This window comes from Lissotriton helveticus, chromosome 3_1, assembly GCF_964261635.1.
Source record: "Lissotriton helveticus chromosome 3_1, aLisHel1.1, whole genome shotgun sequence".
Lineage (NCBI taxonomy): Eukaryota > Metazoa > Chordata > Amphibia > Caudata > Salamandridae > Lissotriton > Lissotriton helveticus.
Window position 1 is genome coordinate 1,266,020,419 of NC_136061.1, and position 25,008 is coordinate 1,266,045,426.

The window sequence follows — 25,008 nt, forward strand, 5'->3', positions numbered from 1 at the left end:
ATTGAGGAATTGGTAAAAATAGACTAGGAGAAATTAATTAACTTGGCTGGAGGGTTCTTATGGTGAAAGATACATTTCTTTCAGAATGATAGCAAGTACCAGAGTTTCAAGTAAATACATATGCAATTATAAATTTCACTTTGTATTTCTTTGTGTTTATACATTTTATATGTTTGTATATGAATATAATGAATATAGTTCGCCCTAAGTTGGCAGCGTATGCCCAGACGTGGGTCCCTTGCTCACTTTGCCACTGGATTCAAGTTAGCCTGGCTGATGAGGGGTGTTACCCCGAAACCGGACCCAGGATGCTTGTTTCCAGTTCAGGGAAGACCTGGCTTGGCAGTTCGGGTTGGACTGTCCCCATGAGGCACAGGGTCAAGATTGATTTGCAGATGGCTGGATCTAAACTGAGGTGGTGAAGTGAGCTAAAGAACGATGATGGATTCAACCCAGATCTGTGACTGGGGGTGAGTGTCTGAAAATGTTCAGCGCTCTGTCCATAATCTCATTGTGTTTGCTTTATAATGAATATATTATCATAATTCTGGTATGTATTATCTGAGCCTCATATCATACACTGAAGGCATGTGATGAAGATGGCTTCAGAAGATCTACAGGATACATTGTGTGTAAACTGTGTGACTGCTAAGAATCATCATAAAAGGAGTCTGGCATAAAACTGTGTCACTGGTGTCTACTTGCATGAGCAAATACAAACTCTTGAGAATAAAACAAATATCAATATTTTAAAAAACTCAACATATTAAAAAAAAAATCTTTTGTAATCATACCTGCCATAAGGAGATGCCTCGTCACAGAGATCAATAGCAACAGCCATAAATGTGTTTTGCATTCTAGGATTAGGAGCATATCCAAAGTCAGCTGTCTGATGCCATCTAATGATTGGAAAATTGTCATCGTCTCCAGGCTTTTGGTATGTAGATAACTGAAAAGACAATGTGATTGATAAGTGATTGTTGAAGTAACTAAATTGCATTTACATTTTTGTTGCTTTTTCTTAATAACTGTAAAAACCATTTGCCTAATATAAAAACATGTTCGGTGCACAGAGAAGAAATTTGCTGCAACAATTCACACACCGATTTGGGGTTTCAAGTAAAAACTCCCCTCCCCACCCAAACCATTACCCCCACCTTGCCCAGGTGTAAGTGTTTTTTGTAAACAGGTTACCCCAGAGTAAAAGTTCAACTATTTATATCATATCAGGATCATACGCAACCATATATATATCTTCGTAAGTGCAGCTGTCTAATGGCGCTTAACTTTTTATCGGGTTGGGCAAAGCATCCCTGATCCACAGCTTTCAGACTGATGCCACATACTTAGAAATACGAATTTAAGGGTGCCACAATTTTAACGGACATGAAGAAAGTAGAAGTTGAAAGAACAGGTTGTTAGAAAACAATAGGAAGATGCAACCCATCATGGTGGTAGATATATGTAAGTGGGCAAAATCATCAGGCGAAAGGGCGGCATTAGTGTGATAGGGGTGAAAAGGGTGGAAGGAGGGCATAGGCCAGTTGCACAAAGGAATGTAAGGCCTGGTGATGGAGTATGTAGCCCATACTTAGCCACAGAGGGCAGACAGTGATGAAAGTGGGCTTTTGAGCAGGATACTTGCTGCATCAGGGAAGGGGTGGCCATTGGACGTGTAGGTACCCTTCATTTGGACCTGAGAGGTTCAGAGCAGGATAAAGGGAGAGGAAACATACACACCTGTTGTGCACTAGTGAAAGGGAGGACTATTGACCAGACTGGAAGAAAGTAGGCAGTCTGTCAGGGCAGTGGCGTAAGGACAGTTCGAGAGACTTACAGGGCAATTCCATGAACGCATCGAGGGATCGCATGTAAGAGCAAAAGTCTGGCAAGGGGCAAGGGAACAGAGATACGTTTGACATGGGAAAACGTGATGAAAGAGGTGCAGTTTCAAGCACAGGGGCAGAAATGCCAGAAGACGTGGGGAAAACAAAATTGCCAAGCCGATTATTGATAGCAGGAAATAAAGTACAGGTACAGGAAATCGGATAATCTCGGAACAGCATAAGAGCAGTTGACAGAATCAGGGCACAAAGAGAGAGAGCAAAGATATTGCTTCTGGCCAACACAGAAAAGGGAAGACTCTGAGGGGTAGATTTACTAAGATTCTGCATCAGTGTTTTGTCCGTTTTATGGTGCACCCCGACGCAAAAACATTTTTAATCAACTAGAAAGGGGTTTTGACCCTTAATCAGTAAGGCTAGGCCAATATTATAACCACACAACTTCACACATGCCATTACTGACATCAGTTATTCCTCACTTCATATGATCACACTTAACACTTGACGGGACCGTAAAGCATAGTTTTATTATTTTTTCATTCAATTTGTGAGATTATTTTTCCTGAATTTTTTCTTTTTGAGTAAATACTCATCGGTTTTCAGTAAAGCAACATGTAAAAAGAATTTTCACAGAACACAAGGCAGAGCTTAAGCGCACGCGGCCCGCAATGGCAGCGCAAAGTATTCCCTGGGGAAGTGGCTAGGAGTCCAGTAATGCCCTGTAGTGTGTGCGATGAAGGAGAGCAGCGTTTGGCGTACTGCCCTCTCCTCGATTGAAAACAGTGAGCCGGCGAGAGCGGTGGGGCGGGGTTTATGAGGGTGGTAGGCCGCATGCCGGTGTATTAATTTACCCAGGACTACCCCTTTGCTTCGTGGCACTCTAAACCCATATGTTTCAAGCGCATCAGGGAATTATGAAGTCAGAAGGCTGTGCTATGCCGTTTTTAGGTCTCGCCTCTCAATGCGCATGCGCATTGAGCAGAGCGAGACTATAGCGACTTAAACAGACTTTACCCAACTAGTATCCCAACTGGCGATTTGGTGCTGTGCCCGTGCGCTTTTAGGTCAATGGGCAAGCGCATTGACCTAAAATGCGCGTGCACATCATCAAATCGCCATCTGTTGCCCAGCAGCACTCCTCCCACACCTTTGAAGTGAAGCTTAGCTTCACTTCAAAGGCCCCTGCTGCTTCACACCCTCATCGCCGCTCTCCCCGCTCGGACCCCTACCATGCCCGCCGTGTTGCATTTCTCCTCCCTCCTCCCCTTCTCTGCCTTCCCTCCGTCTTGTTTACTCTATCACTCCTAGGTATGGAAAACAATTGACAGTCACCCGGTCATAAGTAGGGAAGTGAGGGGCGCAGCAGGGAGAGCAGCTCGTCCATCCCTCTCGGTCTCAAGGGGTTTGTTAAAAACTTTGTAATGAGCCCTTAATGGTAAGAATTTTAGCAATAATGAAAAGCTGCAGGGGACACCAAGATTCGAGCCAGAGTCTTGCAGGTTGCACACAGACCTTAGAAGCAATGCCCATACATGAAAGCACGTGTGAAGTAGCGTAAATCTAGCTGTAAAGCAAAACAACTCCCTACACAAGCCGCATCAAGTGGATCTGCAATGTCCTCAAATGTCCTGCATTAATGCCGTAATTGCTCCCATTTACAATGATATTAAAAATTCTGACCCGCTCTGAAGTCGCGGTTGATCTATCCCATCTGCTTTTTATTCTCTTTAACTGATGAATATATGAAATTATTTGATATTAATTTGACTGATTATATTGTTTTACAGGCCTTTTGCTCTAACATCGATGATTTGTAAGAGGAGCGCTCGCTGCTCTTATTTGTGCATGACTTGCGCGCCACGACTTTAAATCTTAACAGGACCGACCCAGCCTCTCATCTTTCCGAGGTCTACTAATCGGTAATAAGTAACAGGTGCGATTTTCAGCTCTTGGGAAGCAGCAAAACTGCGGGCACGCCCCCCCCCCCTTCCCCCACCCCTCTCCCCTCCGCACACACACAAGCAGACACACTCTCTCTTTACACGCCCAGGCACACAACACACACAATTCCTTGCTCCTTCGTATACCTCAGCTATGTGCCTTTCTTGCACCCCACAGACCCATTCACTACTGTTTTGCATGCCTGTGTTCTATTTTGATGCAATCTAAGGCGCTTCAACTTCCCCTGAGGGAAGTAAGCGCTATATAGATGCAATTACAATCACAATAGAATCAGCAAGAACCCTTTGTCCCGCCCTCTCTACAGCCAAGGTGGCAACACAGCAAGCAGTCCAAGGGCAACTGCTTGCGTGCTCACAACAGAGGTGAATCCTTCACACGTTAATGGTGCTGTTTTACCATAAGAAAGCCAGGCCCGGGCTCATCTTACCTCTCATAAGAGGCTTGTAAAGCAATTTAAGAGAGAGGAAATGATACAAGTACTGTTCGATCTTGAGAAAGGGGACATTCATGCTTAAGCTCGTTAGAAATTGCAGAATTGGCTGATATTCCACATTGTCACCAACATGTGGAATAATAAAGCTCTTTCGGGTGTAATTTACATTCATCGTGACTGTGACTGCAATTTAGAGGAAAAAAAGCAGGGGGTTGAAACAGAATGCTCTCGTATTCCTGTATATTTTATTTAGAAGCGGTTTCATAGCAGCAAAGTGGCATCATCATATTGTCATTCTTGTCACCTTTAGACAGTTTTCGTTTTTTTAGGCCACAGAAGGCTGCACTCTGGCACGTGTAGTAAAAACATTTTAACACTGAAAACGCCAATCTTTCAAGGAGCTGCTAACTAAAAATACAGGGACTAGTTAATGGCAGTTTTCAGTCAAAACGGATTACACGTTTTGCAGGAACACAAGAAGACATTTTCACCAGGTAAATCCTGAAAAAAATGTGTGCGTGGAAAAGCAGCCACGTATTTATGGAACACACTGTGGAAAGTTGTGTGCAGAATCACCGATTGTCGTTCATATCTCAATTGCGAACATTACAAGAAAAAGCGCCTCACCGGCAAATCTTGGCAGATCAAATCTGCCAATAATTTTCGGGTAGAAACTTCCTTTTAAATACAGGGGCATGCGGATTTTGGAGTGGTCAGTGCCAAAAGCTGCATGTTATTTCCAATTTTCAGTGAAACATTTTAATTGCGTGCTATTTATTGCTCCTGATAAATTCCCACTCTGCAGAGTCAGATTGTGTCTGCTGCTATAAAGATCGCGCCTTTGCCTCCACGTTCTTCTTCCTGGCTCTAGTCCTTATTACAAAATGTTAGATTTTTACGTTGCTGCACTCTCCTGCTCTCTAGAGATGTGGCCTAACGACCAGAGCTGCCATCTAAGTCACGTAAATACAAAAAATGTTGCATTCCAAATGCTATAGGTGTCACATTCGCGAAAGTTATAACTATTGGCATTGTAAATGACAAAGCTATCAATTTAGCTATTTTAAAAACGGGCAAATAAATAAAATATTTGTCATTTACAAGACCAATAGCTCCAACTTTTCTAATGCGAGACCTATTGCATTTCCAATGCTTGTTAAAGAGGCTATCAACGCACCATTATTTGGCATGTGTCATCCTATTTTCAGTACTATACAGCCTTATGTAAGGGTAACAGTTGCTAAATGTTTAGGTTTGCGGCAATATTAATAATCCTGCATGTGGCGTAATCACACTTTTTCAGGGGCACTATTCCTTATAATTTCTGGGGGCAGTTTCTTAGCTCTCACTCCCTGGGCCCTCATCTAGATGCCCCTTTTTGATGGTTGAGCGTTCTAGTACTAGACTCGTTCAAAGTAGGCTATTAGGGGGAGCAGCACAAACACATGAAGGTCTATATGAAGGGAACCAGGTGGGCTATTAGTACAAGCATCCAAGGGGGGGTCGAGGTAGTTTGGGAGTGAGAATAGTTCAGGGGCACAGTAGGCGAGGTGAAGGCCAGGCTGGGAGGCAGTTAGTGACCAGCACACCAGAACACATATAATTTTCCGGCGGGTTCAGGTCAGCAGCGTTCCAGATGCGGGAGAGCTCCGTGCAGCTCCATTACCCCGTGGGGAAGAGAAGGCTGGGCCCAGTACGGCTGAGTGGACAGCGGGGCGATGACAGGATCACTGCCCCACGAAAGCACTGAACGGCCTCGGCGGTGCACTGAGCCAAGTTCTGCCCTTGGAGGAAGTGGACTCGGAACGCAGCTTTCTGAATCAGGGGAGGAGTTAGGAGGGTATGGTACTCCCCTCCAACGTAGGCATGAGGATACATAGATAAGGGTGAAGCGATTAGGGAGGAGCTAGGGCTCCGGCAAAGGTTCTCAGAGGACAAGGGTGCAGATCCTGTCAATGCTGTCAAAGTGCTTTAGGGCGGTACATATAACCGCAGGGGCAGGTGGCAAAAACTGCCACACATGAGGTGGGGCGACACATTGGATTTCACAACTTGAACTACGAGGGAGGGTTCAGATGAAGATGATCAGCAGGAGGTACAGAATGGGTGGGGGGCGTGGGTGGGGGAAATCTCACCAATTTGTTCATGACATTCTACAGGGTACTACAGCAGGCAATCTGCAATAGGAAGGGCAGTGGCATCAGGACAGCCGTTGAGGTCCCGGCAGAACAAGGAGGGTAAAATGGCGGCCTCCAGAACAGGCACTGGTTCTAGCACCAGGTAAAAGCGCAGGTGCAGAATAAAGGTGCCAGCAATGTTGTCAATGGGTAGGGATGCCAGGGAGTAGCACGCTGGTGGTTGTTTTGCGGCTGCGAGGGGGTTGGCAGGTATCAGACATAATAGTTGGCAAGGACGACTCAGGCGTAGTTGGGGAAGGAGCCTTGGTGCCAGAAAACAAGATGGGGTTAAGACACAAGGGAAGGAGAGTGCGGAGCTCAAGACGGAGGACCTACACGAAAGGGAGGGTTTGAAGCTGTTCGGTGCCCATTGTAGGCTGGCAACTAAAGCAGAAAGGGGTTGAGGGTGATCCAGCTGGTGCCTGCGGGAACTTTAATACAGGAGGGTTCACCAGGGAATTTCCTAGGTAGGCATGCAGGTTTAAAAGCCCAGGAAGCACACCCCCTCACCAACTCTGACAGCAGAAGTCGCCAGCCTAGTTTTTCAGCCGGGTAGCAGCAACAGCAGATGGTGTCCACAGGGACACAGCAGCACAAGCAGGCGTGCGTATGGGCTAAGGTGGGAGTGAGAAGGGTGAGGATTTGGAGCCAAAGTTAATACGCTCATTAACCTCGGCCTTTAAAGATTTTAGAGTGTTGATGTCTATTAACAGAGATGAATCCCACGGCTGAGGGAAGAGTTACACATGGTTTTCCGGCTAGGGTACAGAGGTACAAGAGTAAGGAGCTAGGTGGCGGATACCTAAGCAGTTAGTGTAGCAGACCATTTGGTTAAGAGAAACTGCTGAAAGATAGGCATAGGGTTTCCCAAGAAAGGAAAAGGTTAGCACTGGTTTCCCCTTCAATGGTATTGAGCAGGGGGGTAGCTCACTTAACAGCATCCTACTGGAGGCAGAGGCCTTCTTTGCTTATTCTTCAGTGTGTCACAGAGGACAGGGTATTTGGAGGTGGCACACTAAATTCAAATTCAAATTCAAAAATATTTATTCGAATTGCAAGAATTCATAAAAGCACATTCAGCAAATTTACAGTAATATTATAAAATCCTTATATAAAATACAAACTTTGTTGGATCCTAATAGACATCATACAAATTAGCAAAGTATCTATTCTAAGTAAAAGTCAAGGATTATCCATCATTTTACGTGCTCGGGTGGCGGTTCTCAAGAAGGTGCCAGTGCGAAAAACGATTTCTTCATTATCCAAGGAAATCAACATCTGATAGGATTCACTCAGGGAAAGAGGTCTATGTTTTTTAAAAAACGGAGTTAAAAACCATTTTACATATTTTAGATAATATTTACAGTAGAAGAAAAAGTGCAAATCAGTTTGTGCGCTCACTCCATCAGAGGGGCATGGTATATTTGCCAAGTTTGCCCGATAGCCTAAGGGGAAACATAACAAAAATCTAACGCTTCCCGCTCTGAATCGGAACAAAAGGCTTCTTTCCCAGCTAATCATTGGCAAGGTAATGTAGATTGGTAGCGGATGTCTATACAGTTCCCTGCCCATGTAGCTGGAGACTGAGACCTTCTTGGATTCATTGCTGGTCCTCTCTGAATTATAAAGTGCATAAAGTGCTTTTTTCAAGTCATTCTCATGGAATGAATCGGCTTTACTTGGATCTAAAAAGAGATTGCCTTTATCAATGCTACATAAACTCTTATAGACCCCCGAGAGCCAAGGAATATCCATTCCTCTCTCGCACTTAAGGCAGTCATTTATAATTTCTTGCTTTAATGATGCAGATTTATTCCTCCACACCGAGAGCCAGAACAGAGCAGGTCGAGCACTGATAAAATCACAAATAAAATGTAAATTAAGATCCCTATGGCAGATATATTGGGGGGTAGAGATTGGAGCACCCAGTAGCTTTCTACAGAAACGATTTTCTTCTTTCTGGATGCACTGTGTCTTGGCCAAACCCCATATCTCAGCCCCGTATGTAGCAACAGGAAAACATTGCAATTTAAAGATTTTTAAAATGGCTGAAATAGCACCGGTTTTCTTCGGGTGAGGGAGACTTAAAATCAAATTGATGGCCTTTAAGAACTTGCTCGTGGAGTGGGCCAAATGCCCAGTCCACGAGCCGTTCGCAGCAGAGACCATCCCTAGGTAGGGAAAAGTAGCAGTAGAGATTAGTCTATCATTCCCTACCAGTATAGAATTAAGCTGGCGTTTCCCCGGTCCGCATGACATAGTAAACGATTTTTTAAAATTCACGCGTAAATCCAGACTGTCCATGTGCTCAACAAAGGTTTTGACCAGAGTACGCAAAGCATTTGGCGTGCGGCCTATAAGGACCGCATCATCTGCGTATAGTTGTACCGGTATTGATTTACCATTCATTATCGGGACATCTGGTGTTGACTGTTTCAGGGAATTACTCAGCCCATTATTGTAAATAATAAAAAGCAGGGGTGCTAAAACGCACCCCTGTCTAACTCCTCTTCCTATCCTGATAGCACCCGAGACCTCCCCACCCATGCTAACTCTGACTCTTGCCTTAAGATCTATGTGTAAAAATGCCAAAAAATGAACCAACGATTCATCCGATCCGTAATCCAACAAAATTGACCAGAGTTTGGACCTATTAACTAAATCAAAAGCGGATGATAGATCCATAAAAGCCAAATAAACAGGGGAAGATCGGGCAATATTGTATTTACTGATAACCAAGTTGAGATTTAGGCACTGTTCAGTTGTTCCGATCTTACTTCGAAAACCGAATTGGCATGGGTCTAATATACCGCTTTCCTCTGTCCATTTTATAACCCTATTGTATATTACTCGCCCCAAAATTTTTAATGTATTATCAAGCAAAGAAATTGGCCTATAGTTAATATGATCTGATCTGTCCCCCTTTTTGTAAATTGGGACAATGATGCTCGTCGCCCAGGTACTAGGCACAGGGGCTTGGGGTAAGTTGTTAAAAACATTCAAGAGAAGTGGGGGCCCAAAACTCTGGTTTCCATTTTATTAGATCTATGAGAATCTCTTGTTACCGAGGCTCTGTGCAATTGCCTCTTCTACCTCTAACAATGAGATCTGTAAGCAGCATAATTGGCCCTGCACATAGTGATCTGAGCCATGTAGCGGAGTAGCATAGATTTTTGAAAAATGGTTCTCCCATGACTTACTGGTGATAGTGCAGCTGGACGGTGTTAATTGTTGGCCCATATTGCGCAATTCCTTGACTGCGGCCCAAAATATATTACCCCTCTTTCTGCCAGCAGATTCTGTTAATGCTTCCCAGCGTTCGCCAAGGAGAACACCCTTCCGCTTACCTATCACAGTTTTATATCTCTTCCTAGCTACCCTTACATCTACATTGCACCTTGGTTTAGAGGTTAAAAGCTTGCGTAAATTTCTATTGGCCTCTGAACAGTCATGATCAAACCACCTTGGTTCTTTTTCACCCTGAGAAAGTGGCACTGACAAAAGGGATCTAATCACAGAACAAAGTTTGGTGAAATCTTCGATTACCCTTACATGAGAACCTTTGGTTGGTAGACATGAGGTAATTAAATGCATGTGCTCCTCTGAGGAAGTCTGGAGTATTTTGCCGCTATCAACCCCCCTCCATTTTAAACTTAATTTGTCTGTTGAAAGAGTGATATTCCTGGCCCCATGAAGGATGGTATATACAGGGCGGGGTGCCAGTCTTAGAGTCACTTTAATGGGATTATGGTCCCCAAAATCTGTTACATGAACCTCAGCAGCCAATAAACAATCTGCGAGGCAAGGAGAAACAAAGATAATATCGATAGTTGAGAAACAATTCCTTCCTCTGAATGTTGGTGCCCGCTGATTTGTAAAAGATTGAGTAGACTCAGTGCCAACCAAGTCCATTACATTTGTGAGAATATGCTCACTCAAAAAAGCATCTAGTTCAAAGCCCCTTCGTACAGCTGGATCTGCGTATGATATATCCATGCCCCGTGGTTCAGTTGGAACTTTGGCATTGAAGTCTCCACCTAAAAGGATCCAGATACATTCATCTAAACCTTGCCGTCTATCTAAATTAGAAATATTTCTAAAAAGCTCAATAAAGTTCCTATTTGGAACAGAATAAAAATCATTATTAAAAAAATTAATTAAATAAAAAGGGATCCGTCTTTTGTATTCTACAATTTGTATATTAGGGCTATTAGTGGGTATAACCCTAATACTCCCTCCAGATGCTATGCTAATCCCTATAAATAGACCCCCAGATGCGCGACCAAAGTCGGGCTTGGGTGCTGTTAGGCTAAAGCAGTGGAACCCTTCTATGTACAGGTCATGTGTAGCCCATGTTTCCTGGAACATTATAACATCCTGATCGGATATTAGACGCAACCAGTCTATGTCGGCTAACCTTGGTTCAAGAACTGCAACGTTCCAGCTCAGGACATTGAGATCAGAATTGTTTTTACTTCTCTTGGGATTGAAAGCAGTTTTACATGTATCAGTACATATTTCTATACAGGAAGTTGGTATAAATCCCATACCACCCTCTACCTGTAACTGGTGATCGTCTAATACACCTGACTGCATAATCCCTAAATCCTGGGTGTCTGGCTTCTTTTTTAAGGTTGATACCCTAGAAACTAATGTGTTCTTTGGTATGTTTCCCTCACTTCCATTAGTATTCGCCAACCTATATAATTGTCAGTCTTGTGCATCTAGGTTTGAAAAAGCCTGATCGAATTGATTATAAGTCGGCACATCTTACTCATACATCCCCTGGGTATGGGCAATAGCCGGGTAATCGCGTTTGGGGATGGGAGGGTTACGGTAAAAAAAACCAAAGGTGAAATATAAATCCCTTCCCTGCCAAATTGCCTTGTGCCTGCCCTTTCTAGGATCGTTTTTACTAACTCAGGAGACCCAAAATTCAAGACTATGCAGTCACCCCTGCTGGTTTTATTTGATTTCCCTACCCAAGGGACCCTTCGAATCATCTTGAACTCCTGAAACAAATAACTGTCTAGCCCTGTTTTGGTGTCCAATAAATTAAGTGCCTTATTTCTTAATGTAGTCCAATGTTCCTCAGAGTTAGGTGCCATAGGTGGAACATTAGAGATCACGACAGTGTAGGGCGTAGACTCAGGGGGTAAGTTGAGATATCCCTTACCATGAGCGCTAGCTGGACCTTCCCTGTTCGGACCCTTATCAGTTTCCCTGGGTATTACATCCCCAGGGGCATAATTAATTTGCACTGAGTGAGCATTAGATACAGGGACCTGCATGCCTGCTTTAGTGGTATCACCATCAGCCCCTTTTATCGGACAATTTGAATCAGGAACCAAACATGTGCCCTGTCCCCTCTTAGCTGTTGTACTTCTATTTGTGGGTGAAATAGTTGAGGGAAGAAGTTTTTGTTCGATGCTACTCAATCTAGCGTCGATATCTATGAGTTTATTTAATAGAGGTTTTAACATGACCATTAACTTCCCCTCTAATTTAGCCAACATGCGATCTTCTGAATCTGCAGGAGGCTGCTTACATGGAAATGGGGGTCCAGGGACATTTGGGCTGGTTAAACTAGCACCAACTATCTCCTCTTGGGGGTCTTTCTTGCCATGGGCAGAACCTTTTGTTTTGGCCGCTTTGCTGGGTTGTTGTGAGGTTAGAGGTAGACCCCCCGCCTTTCTTTTCCTAGCGGCGACTGGGGCTGTGCCCCCCCTGGCCATTGCCTGTGATTGTCGTGTTAGACGGGTTACACCCAAGGTTACAATGGGGGATGAGGGTAGGGGTGGGGGAGTAACTGGTGGGTCCATATCTGTAATGGGTTGGTCTTCCGGGATTGCTATCAAAGGCTCAGGGATTAATTCGGGCGTACTATCCAGATCACATTCAGCCTGAACAACTAAATTAAGACGGGCCCACCAATATGGTCTTCTATAGAAGTTCGACGTGTGTCCAAGGAAAGTCTCCTTTCGGTCAATTCTATTTCGTGAATTAAGACCGACTCGGCCCTAATGAGGAAAGCGTTGAGGGTTCCCACAACCCCTTGACCCCCCACCCTTTTATGATTGGACTTTCTCACACTCATTTTCGCAATACCCAATAGTCACAAGCTATAAAGGGAAAATTAAGAAATATAATACAAACAATAGTTACTAATGAGTTCAAAGTCACTAACCAGGTTCAACGTAATAATCAATAGTCCGATGAAAGGGGGCTGGCCCTGCCCAGCCTCCTCCTGGCTTCGATGGTCGCGGACGGGTCCGCCCTTGGCCCGGGCTTGGCCCGGGCACGCCCGCGCGCGTCCCGCACTGCGGGAGGCGCTTGCTCAATTTACAGCCTCCCGGCGCTTCCTGCTACGTCGATGGTACGCGCCGGTAGGGGCTGCTGGGATATGCAGTCCCAGTCCCATGGCGCGAATGGCGGCTTCAGTGGTGTGCCGTGGGCCAAACCGTCTTCGTGTGCCCCCCAAAAGTGCAGCCAACAGCAGTGTCACCCGGCAGGAAAATCAAGAGGGCAGGTGAGTGGCACACTAACTTGGGGAATTTTTCGTTGTGAGGCAGCCAGTTTCTGTGGAATGCAAGAGGAGGCGGCATAGTTTAGGGCACTCAAGGTGGATTTGGGTAAACCTTTGGTATCAGAGCAGACAGCCGGACCCGGTAAGGGGGTTGTCATTCCAGGACATTGGCATTGATGCTGTGGCAAACGAGACCTCGTTACCATAGTGATAAAGCAAGCATGAATGGGGATAATGGGTGATTTAGTGTACCTTGGGCCCCAGAGCAAACAGCTGGACCTTGGATCGGGGCTGTCATTCCAGGGCAGTACGAATAATTCTGTGGCCAATGCGGCATGGTTAACAATGGTGATACAGCAAACATACATAGTTCAGAGGGCTGCCAGAGGATGCTGGGTATTTTCGAGAAACCTGAGGTTAACCTTGGAGTACCTTCAGCGTAGAAGACATTTGGCCCAGTACGGCACTGGCACCCTAGAGTACCAATATTGATCCTGTGGCCATAGAGGCACGGTTTACTGATAGTGATCAGAGCTGACAAGCCTGTTACGTGGACTGCCAGAGGATACTGGACAGTTCTGGGAGATCAAGTGCCAACTAAGGGTACCTTTCGCAACAAAGAAGGCAGCTGGACCCAGTACGGTGCTGCCACTCCTGGGCATTGTGTAAGGTTATGTGGCCATGGAGGCTTAGTTAGAGAGGGGATAAATCAAACAAGCCCGTTTTCATGGACTGCCAGAGGGTGCTGGACAGTTTTTGGGCAGCTTGGGTTGACCTTGGTGCCCCTTTGCCAAAATGGAAGACAGTTGGTCCATGTATGGTGCTGTCATTCCTGGGCATGGAGTTTCAGTATGTGGCAGGGTGGCCCAGTTACTGTTGGAAGGAAAGCTAAAAAGGCAAAGATATGGGACACAATGCAAGCCAAACACAAGGCTCTGGCAACGAGGGGCAAACATTTTGGGACATTCTACATTTCACAAGAAAGTTCTATTTCACATGGTTGAAATAGTGTTGGGGTGGGTCGCAATGCAGGTTACATATGAGGTACTGTCAAAAAGGGGTAAAGTCTGGGTTGGCTAAATGTCGCAAGAAAATTTGTATTTCACATTAATAACATAGCGGTGGGTAGTCAGGAATCAACAGTAATAACGTATGTGCAGGGGCTGAAATTGTTGCGTATCTGGTGTGAACATTTTGGAATTTGAGAGCATGTTAAGAGCGTGTCATGCTCCTTGGGAGGACCAGGACATCGTAGATGCTTTCGCTTGTTCACAGTGGGTGAGGTTCTATAGGATGGCCACGTTTACAGAGGCTCAAGGGGAGGTCCTTGTTAGCAGGGAGCAAAGGACACAAGAGGCCAGACGGAGGACTGAAGATGTTGTACAGTTTAGTTTGCAATAATTGAACGGGGACAATCTAGAGTACCTAAGGCTTGACAGCGAGTGGTAATGCATTCAGGGGTGGGTTTTGGTGGAGATATGCCCCGACAACAGACAAGTGGGGTCCGGGATTTGGGTGGATTGGGTTAGGGAAGCTAGGAACGGGACGCCCACTTTGACATGGAGGACTGGGGGGCTAGTGTATGAGGTTATTTGATCTTTATCAGGGATATGCTCAAGGGAACATGGATAGGTGTTGACCTTGACCCTCACGACTGGGATGTTCTGGGGGCAATTTCTAGGGTATATAACTTAATAGGTGTAAATGGGTAGTTTGGGAGGAAGTCCATCTGGGGGCAGCAGACATACAGATTTGGTAGTGCAAGTCTAAGACAGATCAGAGGAGTCTTGGCAGTGCTGTGTTGTGTAGGTACCCAGTTTCAAATTTTGCCCGGGGAGGTGAGCCACTTCCCTGCGAGAAGAGTCGCAAAGTGGGGGGGAATAGCATGGGCAGGAACCCAATGCTCTCTCACACACAACAGGTTCATAATCAGTAGTAGTGTTTCCTAACTCAACAGGATGGTACATGGAACAGTTGTGCAGTCTTCCTCCACACAAAACAGGCACAGCATGGACAACAGGAGTTCAAGCTTTCCACACAAAGACAAGAAACAACATAGGACGCACAGCATGTCGAGCAGTGGTGCAAACCTCCCTCACAAATAGGTAGAGCATGGAAAGCATCTGAGCAAGCCTCCTTCACGTAAAATAGATACAAGCATGGCAAGTCGCAGTGCCACTTCCCTTCACAAAAGAGACCCAGCACAGAAAGCAGCTGTGCAGGTCGCATCACAAGAAGAAACAGGTGCACCACCGGAAGTGGCTGTGTAAGCCTCAATTACAAAACGTGATTTACATGGCTTTTTAGGAATTCCTTACTCAAAAGGGAAATATTGCAGTGCAGGCCTCCCTCTTATACCAGGTACAGCACGGAAAGCAGCTGTGCAGGCCATCCCCATGTGCAACATGACCAGCATGTGCAGTAACAGGGCAGACTTCCCTCTAGAGTTTGTCCAGGCACTGTCAAAAATATAGGGTCAGCATGGACAGTGGCAGTGCAGGCCTCCATCACAAAACATGCATACCATGGCTGTGCCTCCCTCCCTAACACAAAACTGGTGGAATACAAGAAGCAGTACCGCAAGCTTCCAAAAAAAAAACAATATAGCACAGAAAGCTGCTATGTAGGCTCCATCATAGTATATAAAACAGGTACAGCATGGAAAACAGCAGTGTATACCTCTGTTGCACAACAGGTACAGCTAAGATGTGTGGGCCTCGTTTGCATAATACATGTAAAATAGAGCCAGCACATATGTAAGATTCCCAATACAAAAGAAGTACAGTACATGCAACAATAAAACAAGACTAGGGCGCAAAACTGGTACACCCTGGTCAGACGTCAAACGTAATTTCAGTGAAGCGATACAAGTGCACACCCCTCATCTAATCTGGGCCATATTTGACGCCTTCAGCCATTTTGTATGCAACACACTTTGATGCATTTATAAGCCCATGCTCATCATCAGACAGAAATCTAAGGAAAGATGAATAACAAGCTAGGATTGGATGAAAGTGTCACGTTAAATGAGAATTACAAACAAAAGGGCAACCTGATAATCCCTTTGTGAGCTTGGGGATCACACTATACTGATGTAAATTGCAGACGAGGAAGTCATTCACCAAAACAAGAATTTCAGAGCTTTGATATGTTTGGAATACCCTATTGTGGCTTTGTAAATTAATTAGTGGTATTTACATAAAACAATTTGACAATGAAAATTCAGTAAAAAAAAAAAGAACACAGACAGGCGTGTAAAATAATTAAGTTAAAAAAATCTTGGGGTTCAATATAAATTAAGTCCAGATATACATTGACCATGTGATATCAAAAATAAAGCTACACCGTTCAATGTTTTCATCTGCCAATGCATGAAAAACCCAATGCCAAGAGAACCATGTAAATGTTCGTCTTTTCATCAAGACAAAATATGTGCAGGTTCAGGTATTTACAGCAGAGAGATGACCTTGTCGTCGACGTTTCAGACTCAAAAGGTATCAATCCACAAGACCATTTCAGGACCAACACGATTAATGGAGATACATGAATGACCCCACTACAACTGAATAAAACATCAGAAAGTAGCAATAATATCAGATTAGATAAATAATTATGTGTGTCTGCAATATGGTATTGCATAGACAATGTTTCGAGGGGTATCGTTTAGTAGAGGAATTATTTCAGATGCACAATAAATTGATGAGAAAAGGGCGAGGGGCACAGGGAAACAAAAGACCGTACAGTGAAAAGGTTGAAGAAATGTTTTACACATATATTTAAGTATATTATACGGACAAAACATAAATACTTGAATAAACCATCAAAATTACACTGCATTACATTAAATGTCATGAAAGCTGTGAAGTTGTGCACAACTGCTCATGAGATGTGAGCGGCACAAAGGACATGTGGAGGATTATATACAGTGGGAAAAGGCGCAATATGGTTACATATGCAATGAACTCATCTATTATGCCTATCCTGTTTGAAAATTATGGACAAGTTAATTCTTCTGGGCAATCACAGAGAAGGAGCAGTGAATTACACTGTGAGGGTGGATGACATTTCGGCCTATATACAATGTCAGGCCATCATCAGGACCAGGTTACAGATTTTCGATACAGTGTGGGAATGAACTCATCTGAGGTCACGGAAGGTATCCGAACAGGTGGCACGTAGGCATGAAGGCGTGGACGTGCCGAATTCTCGAGCGATTGTATGTGCAGCCTCGTGATAGAATGCAGGGCGAGATCAGGCAAAGTCCAGACAGTGTTCGGGTTTGCCGAGAATGTGGATCGGAGGGGCGTCCCAATTGGATGGTTGTGATCGCAAAGAACATCGGAATAAATCACCGGGGACTGGGGCAGCCGGGATCAGTCTGCTGCTCCGGCGTAAAGGTCTTGTTTAATTTTGGTGAGGAGCAGGCCTTGATTGATGTTGGACTTGGCCCTTCTGGCAGGTTCACCCCTAAACTTTTTGCTTTTAATTGTGACTTGGTGTTAGTGATTTTTGGCTTCTGCGCACTTTACCACTGTGTCCCAGGATAAAGTGCGTGCGTGTGGTGAGATTGGCCTGCCCTCCCATAGGAATGCATGGGGAATGTATGAGTCCATGTTAGTTCCTGATGTATGGGGAGTGCAGGGTCGAGTTTGGTATGTGCGGACTCGTGTGATTTAATGCTGCGCGATGATGTGTGCGGCTTTATTGTGTCCAGTGTGGAAGTGCCACTTCTAGAAGTTGGCATGTCTGTGTAATTTAGGTGAAATGACTGTCTGGCTTGTGATTGGCTGGAGCTGGCTGGTGAGCCTGGCTCCAGGAGTCAGGATGGGTCTGCCCCGGTGGTGAATAGAGAGATTAACAGCCAGATGGGTGGGAGGAGTGCACCTGGGACCTGAATAGGCTGGGCTTTCCCCACACAATGCTGGCTCTACCCTCTGTGGTGCGACTGATGACCCTAGCCTGACTAGTGAATGGGGAGAGGGGCTGAGCATAACAGAGTGCTCCAAAACCAGCTGCGACTGGTTTTCCCCCACCCTGCAGCCTAGACAAAGGAATTCTGTGTATAAAAAGGGGCTGTGACCCCTTGCAAAATGTTCTCTTGCTGATCCTAACTTGGAGGGGGCCTGCTGCTGCTGGGCGCCAGGAGGACCGCCACTGGGAACTGCCTCCCTGCCTGGAGGGCCCTGTGAGCTGGCCCCTGGGCCCAGCCTTTGCCCCCCCCTACCTTCCTGAACCTTGCCCTGGACTTTTGCACACCTGAAGCGCCTGGGAAGCGCTTGATTTCTCTTCAAGGGGAGCGCTGTGGTTCCAGCTACAGCCCGGGGCTGCAATCCCCTTTTCCTCGAGGGATTCCCTGGCGTGGGGATCCCCCCTTTTTGCTTTAATTCCACGCAGGTGCCCACCCTGCGTCTTTGGGTATTTTTGATACTTTAATAGGGGTGCCCACCCCGCCCTGCCTGCCGCAGAATCGCCGATATTCTAGAGGGAGCCTACCCCTCGTTTTGACCCCAGAGATCACCGCCGCAGCACCGGGGCCGAGAGCAAACCGAGGAAGCCGCCACCGACGTCACCAAAAAGCTGCGCTGGGATTGGCCCGAGCCGGCAGAGACTCCTCCCGCGTCACTGGTGGGGAACTCTGTGATTGGTTTTCCCCGGGAGGGCTTCCCCAGGCGCCCAACCAGGAAGCCCCGCCCAAGGAGAAGCTGTCCTGAGCCTCGCGGGCTCTATCTCTAAAAGCCCCGGTCCCGAGACGGGGGACCGGCTGAAGCGCAGGCTGTGTGAGACGCGGGGCTCCCATGCTTGGACAGAGCCCCGCATCCAGAAAGAGAGTCACCGGACCCCGCGCTCCAGTCCCAGGTGAGAGGAGGGGGCCGGGGGTGAAGAGGGAACCCAGGCCCGTTGTTGAGGGCTGCCCCCAGCCATGAGGGGCTCCAGGCAACATTTTCTGATTCCGTGTCCCCCGATCGGGACTCCAACATTGGGGACATTTTGTTTAGAGCCCCGTGGCTCCCACTTCTTTGGGGGCCGTTGTCTAGAGCCCACGAGAGGCTCCTGGGCATTGTTATTGTTTCGAGTCCCCCGAGCGGGATTCCACCGATTGCGGGGGCAGTTCCTGGTGGTAGAGCGGCCCCGGTTGGCAGCGGGCCGCCCCCCCAGGGCAGCAGCAATTTTGTATCAGAGCCCACGAGGCTCCCGGGGCACAGTTGATTTTGAGCCCACGAGGCTCCACCATGCATTTTGTGCATAGAGCCCACGAGGCTCCCACGTGGTTTGTGGCCCCTACTATTCTTTAGAGCCCCAGAAGGAGAGCCAGGAGGCACGCTGGTGCCAGGCTCAGTTCTCCAGCTGCCCAGCACTTAGTGGGCAGCTGCTTTGTTTAGACCTGATCTTTTGCGCAATCTTCTTTGGCTGCCTGCGCAGCCTGCCCTGACTTTGCTGGACACAGGGCGTTTCAGCCCCTGAGAGGCCAAGTTGGCCTGGGGACAGTTCCATGTGTTGTGCCCTTGCGTGGGATATATGCTTTTCCCTCATGTGCTTTTTGCGCAAATGTAATTACCTGCCTAATGTGATTGTTATGTCATATGCAATGCTTGTTGCCTACACTCCTAAAAGTATTGTTATGCTTAGGAGGTTGTTTTACCTGGTATAGTCATACTACTGAGGTTGTGTCCCGGCGTGATATATGCCTAAGGGGGTTAGGGTTGCGTAGTGTGTACCTACCTTTTACCAGTGATTACTGGTTGTGTGCTACTTTTGCTATTTGGTGCTACAGTCATTATATGTTCTATGTTCTAAGTACTATTCCTACCAAGTGCTAGTTCTCAAAGTGCTTATTCCTGACAGTGGCCCACGTGGCCCTCTCCCATGTAAATAATCCCCTGTAAATTCCGCCCGTGCCAGTGGCACAGTGTAAATTGTGTGTTTATTATCTAATGTGTTTGGTATAATACAAAGGCTATTTTTATATATAACCTTGTGTGGAGTTCCTTTTGTGGGGGGCCGGGGATGTTGTTGCTGGGGGGTGCGTGCGCAAATACTTAACTTACATTGCCTCGGGGATAAGCGTTACTGCTCGTGTCACGTTGCTAAGGGGGTGAGCAGGGGTTATCTTTGGAGTGTAACTTCCTTGCCCTAACTAGAGTGGTGGTTTCTGACTGACTTTGGCGCAAGCCTCAGCCAACCAGAAATCCCATTTCTAACAATTGATGTACCAATTGAGTTCAGATTCCAGGGCTATTGTGACGCTTATGTACCTTAAGCTCAGGTGTCAAATTGTAATGGATCCTTTGCATGAGGTAGGCTCAGAGTCACTGTGGATCAACACTAGTAAAGATTTGCTTTTATTCAGGCGGAGTCCTGAGTTCTCCTCTTAGAGGCCCAGCAACCTTAGGAATGTGAGTCCCAAAATGTGGGAGTTTGCGAAGAACACTAGATCACCAGCGATTCTCTCTACCAGTCAGTCACTTCACTCCTAGCCAGTTACCTGAGCATCGCAGCTAACCAGCTATGCTAGTGGCTCTATCAATACTACAAATAGGTAAGACAAGAGGGGACGGCCTTAGCGAGTCCCCCTACGAATGGAAAAGGGCTCGGATAGAACCCCATTCACCCAGACTCGGGCTGTCAGAGGTGCGTACAGAAGTCATACCTAAGAACGGAACTTCAGGCCAAACTCCAAGCTCTCAAGCATCCCATCTAGGAAGGAAAAATCTATTGAATCAAATGCCTTCTCAAAGTCAAGTAGTAGCAGAGCGCAAGGGTCTTGGATTTCTCGAGCTTGGACTACTGCTTTATGTGCTCAAAAGATGCAGTGACGGGTGTTATTGCCCGGCATGAAGTCACATTGGTCTGGGTGGATAAGGGCCCCAATGACCTGTGTGAGGTGGAGAGAGAAAAAAGCTTTGCAAGAATGTTAACCTTCATATTTATCAAGGTTATAAGGCAAAAATCCTCGTAACGGGGTTCAGAGTGGTTCGAATTGGGAATAACTACTTTGGTCGCTGAGTCTAGCTACGTGGGAAAGGCCTCCTCCACATCAGTGACCCGATATAGTGACAGTAGGTACAGAAAGAGAGAAGCATGGAATTTGCAGTAGCATTCCTGAGGGAAGTCATCTGGGCCCAACGGTTTCGTGGGTTTATTGCCATATGGCCAATTCAATTTCCTCAGGTGTCAGAGCGGTTTATAATGTCAACATTGAAAAATTGGCTAGGGTTGGGAGGGGATCTCTGACAAAGGCGGTTTGGTCTGTTTGTTCAATGGGCGCAAGATACTGGAGTATAGCTCCTGATAATAGTCCTCAAACATCGCCATGGTAGCCACTGATGCATGCACCTCTCGGCCCATTGAGTTCGCAACACCGGGACCACTGTGGACACTAGGTCCTTGGTGGCAAACGATTACAGTAACTTCCCATTTTAGTCACTGCATTTGTACACCCTTTTGGATGATGTGCCCCAGCATTGACAGGTCTCATCAAGAGGCGCCTGTTTCGAGGAGTCCACCACCTTGGGGGCCGTGTGAGGGTGTCTGAAAGTCCCTGTGTTTGGACTGTCAGGCCAGAAGTGAGTTAATTGCTAGCTCCAAGGCTGTATGAGGTGTGTTTCGCTAGTCCTGGTGTCTAAGGCTGGCTGACCGTAAAAAACAGAACAGAAAATCAAAGGAAACATCTCCAACAAATCAACCACCCTCAAAGTCCCCCCACCCCACAATTCCACCCCAGAACTATTTGTCAACCCGAGCATGCTTAATCCCTAAGTATATTAATAGCAAATGAAAGATCAGGCATAGGAAATGTATCTCCTCCTGAGGAACGATCATTGAACAATGAGCCATCTAAAGGCAGAACAGAGTACAGTGAGCAAATCGGTCAGTAAGTGGGTCAGAGTCCGTGACTTCACCAGGAAGCACAAGCTCCACGGAGGCCAATCCCCGCCGAGTGAAGACATCCTCGGGGGCTCCCTGCTTGTGACTGAAGGACCATTTCGAGGGAGTCTTATGAGGCCGAGCATGGTCTTCTCCCTGGCGACACCTGTTTCAGCATCAGGGGTTAAAGACCTTGGGGCCGTGTGGCTCCAGTGCGGTCGGCAGGTTCTTCCACCTTGATCTGCGTGTCCTACAGGTCTTTCTTCTCGGTGCCCCAGTCCCATGCCAAGAGTACCTTGAGGCTGGCTGGAAATATCAGCATGTAGCACAGGTTCATTGCGCTGATCTTCTGCATGACTTTCTCAAATGACCTCCATTGGTGCTGGACAGCTCATGTATATTCTGGCAATATCACAATGCAAAGGGCTGGTACCCCGACATGCAATCGTCTCATTCAGTCACACTTGTCACCACATAGCAGAGGTCCTGGTTTAGGAGCGAGACATCCACCTTCACCTCCCCTATTTTAAATTCTTCCATGGCTTGGGAGGATTGGATCACCTGAAGGCCATGGTAGTAGGGCACCAATCCGTCTCGTTCTCAAGGAAGTTGAGTGAATGCTTCTGAGGGTTCGTTCCACCGGTCTCCCGGCCTGGCCCAAGGACCCTGGGGTTCTAGTCCACGTGTAGGATGAGGGGGCTGGCAACCGTGGCAGGGCCCCACAGAAGATATTGTTGGTGGCATGCTTTTTCTACTCAGGATGCGAGATGAGAAACAGCATGTGCAGCTGGGTATCCACAGCCATTGGGTTCGACGCTGGTCTATCTAGGATTAGTTAGCAAAGACAGGGTGGTGGCTCCATCGGCTCAGCCCTGTCTCTGCCACCCCGCTTGCCCCCCCATGGGTTGTCGAGGGGGCAGCAGCATGAGCAGCTGGATGTTCTTCGCAGATATGGTTGGATCCTAAGTGGGTAACTGGAACTGGGCAGGCCCCGCAATGCCAGAAACAGAGGGGAGATGGTGTCCGTCCCACTGGACGACCCCCGCAGGCAGCATGGTCAGCCTGGGCCCAGTGTTGCAGGCTATTTTATGGATGTGTGCACCCTCCTCAATCCCCACTGGCTCTACTGGAGGAGGTGACTCTGGCAAAAACTAGTCCAACTGGCTGGGCGTGGGTGAACTCTTTGCCACTGACTCCACTGCGGCTCCCCTGCAGCCCACACCAGCCCACCAAAAGGAGTGAACGGGCCCCTGAGTCTGCTCACCTCAGCAGATCCCCAAGGCAGCGCAAGCAACTGGGGCCAAGCTGCTGCTGCCCATTTCCCTTGACAAGTCTCCAGGCCACAAGGAGGGAGGAACAGGTCCAGGTGCCCTCCAGTCTATGGTTTCAGGCATAGGTGGCTCATTCAAATCAAATCAAAACAAGCTTTATTCTGTATATAAATATATAACCATGAAAGCATAGTATATATGTTAAAAAAGCAACCTTCATAATCATTTGGGGAGAATACAATATTGTGATAGATTTACACAGGAGGATATTTCATCATAAGTATACGCAACGGTATCCTAAAAAAAACTTTCAAAAAATACACAGAGTGGATTTTACAGAGCTTCTCTGAACACTATAAAATACATACAAATCTAAAAACTCAAGGCAATAGCAGCACGATATTTATAAAAGCATTGAGTCAAAAATGTGTAACAAAACATTTATAGGGAAAATTCAAGCTAATCAGATTCATAATATAGCAATTCCAGATAAGTGAGATCCTTTCTCCGTTTAATTGCCATCTGGGTAAAGAGGATCACTGCATTGCATATCGATGAGTTTTCCAAATTGCAAACATGATAAAAAGCAGACTTATAAAAATACAAATCGTTTGATATAAAAAGGGGTCTTAAAAACGATTTTCTGATGTCCCTGTAAAAGTTACAAAAAAGTATAAAATGCAAAGTACTCTCGGGGCTTGTACTATCGCACGTGAACTTAGGTAAATCTCGACTCCACTTTCCCATCTCTGGGAATGCTACTTGAAAGTGGAGTGTACCCAGCCTTAATCTCGTCAAATAGAATCTGTGCTGTACGTTTCTAGTAAAAATGAGATATGGTTGTATGCCAAAGGGTGGCTAATTCACAAATGGCCCTGGGGTGGGAGACAGCCAGGCAGCCCTCTCCTCATGGACCTCAGAGTCCATGGTGCTCACACCTCTGATGGAGCCGGAATCACGAATCTTCACTCTCTGGGATCTCCATACAGCAACTCTGCCATCTTGTCAAGGCATCGGCCACCGTGCACATTTCCTTCACTGCTGAGCCTGGCGGTCCAATTAATAATTTCTCATCCAGCCCCCTTCTCAGGATCTTGGGAGCGCTGTGTCGAATCAATAGGCCTAAAATGTATAGGTAGGAGCAGATGGCAGAGGAGGTCCGGTGAGCATTTTTCAAATGTGCCCACCATCTAGGTCGCCTTGGCCACGCTTCTCAAATGTATATTTTAATATTTATAATAATATCATTTAGTTAATATTTTTTTTAAACATTAGGGAGTGGTAAATATATATGTTACTTAAAGAGTTCAGCACATTCAAAGAATTAATTTAGATTGAACTGAGCAGAGATAATGGTGACCATTATAGTGTCCAAAACTTTCCCCTGAATAGCTTAGATTTGATTGGGAATAGTAAATGTGACCACTTTACTGTCCGACACCTTCCCCTAAATGTCTTTGAATGTAGTGGGAAAAGTAAACATGACCTCTTTAGTGTGTAAAACCTTACCCTAAACAGTTTAGGATTTGGAGCAACAATAGTAAATGTTACCACTTTAGTCTCCAGCACCTTCCTCTAAATGGCTTAGAACGGTGTGGGTTTAGTAAATGTCAACCCTGTGGTGTCTGACACCTTCCTCTAAATTGTTAGGATTGGAGTGGCAATAGTAAATGTAAGCCCTTTAGTGTCCAACCCCTTCCTGTAAATGCCTGAGATTGTAGTGTGAGTAGTAAATGTTCCCACTTTAGAGTCCAATAGCTTCCCGAAATGGTTTAGATTGGAGTGGCAATAGTAAATGTTAACCCTTGCATGTCAAACACCTTTTGTTAAATGGTTTAGATTGGAGTGAGAATAGTAAATGCTACCCCTTTAGTGTCCCAAACCTTCTATTAAATGGTTTAGATTGGGAATAATAAATGTTAACCCTTTA

At 46.2% G+C, this 25,008-nt stretch overlaps 1 protein-coding gene across 1 annotated transcript in view; it reads right to left on the reverse strand.

Annotated features, from left to right (window-relative positions):
- SIAE (sialic acid acetylesterase) overlaps positions 1-25,008 on the reverse strand; it is a 423,980-nt gene that overhangs the window by 46,837 nt on the left and 352,135 nt on the right. Inside the window, exon 10 of the mRNA XM_078681912.1 lies at positions 795-949. Coding sequence (XP_078538038.1) covers positions 795-949 — 155 coding nt within the window. The remainder of the gene's footprint in view (positions 1-794; positions 950-25,008) is intronic.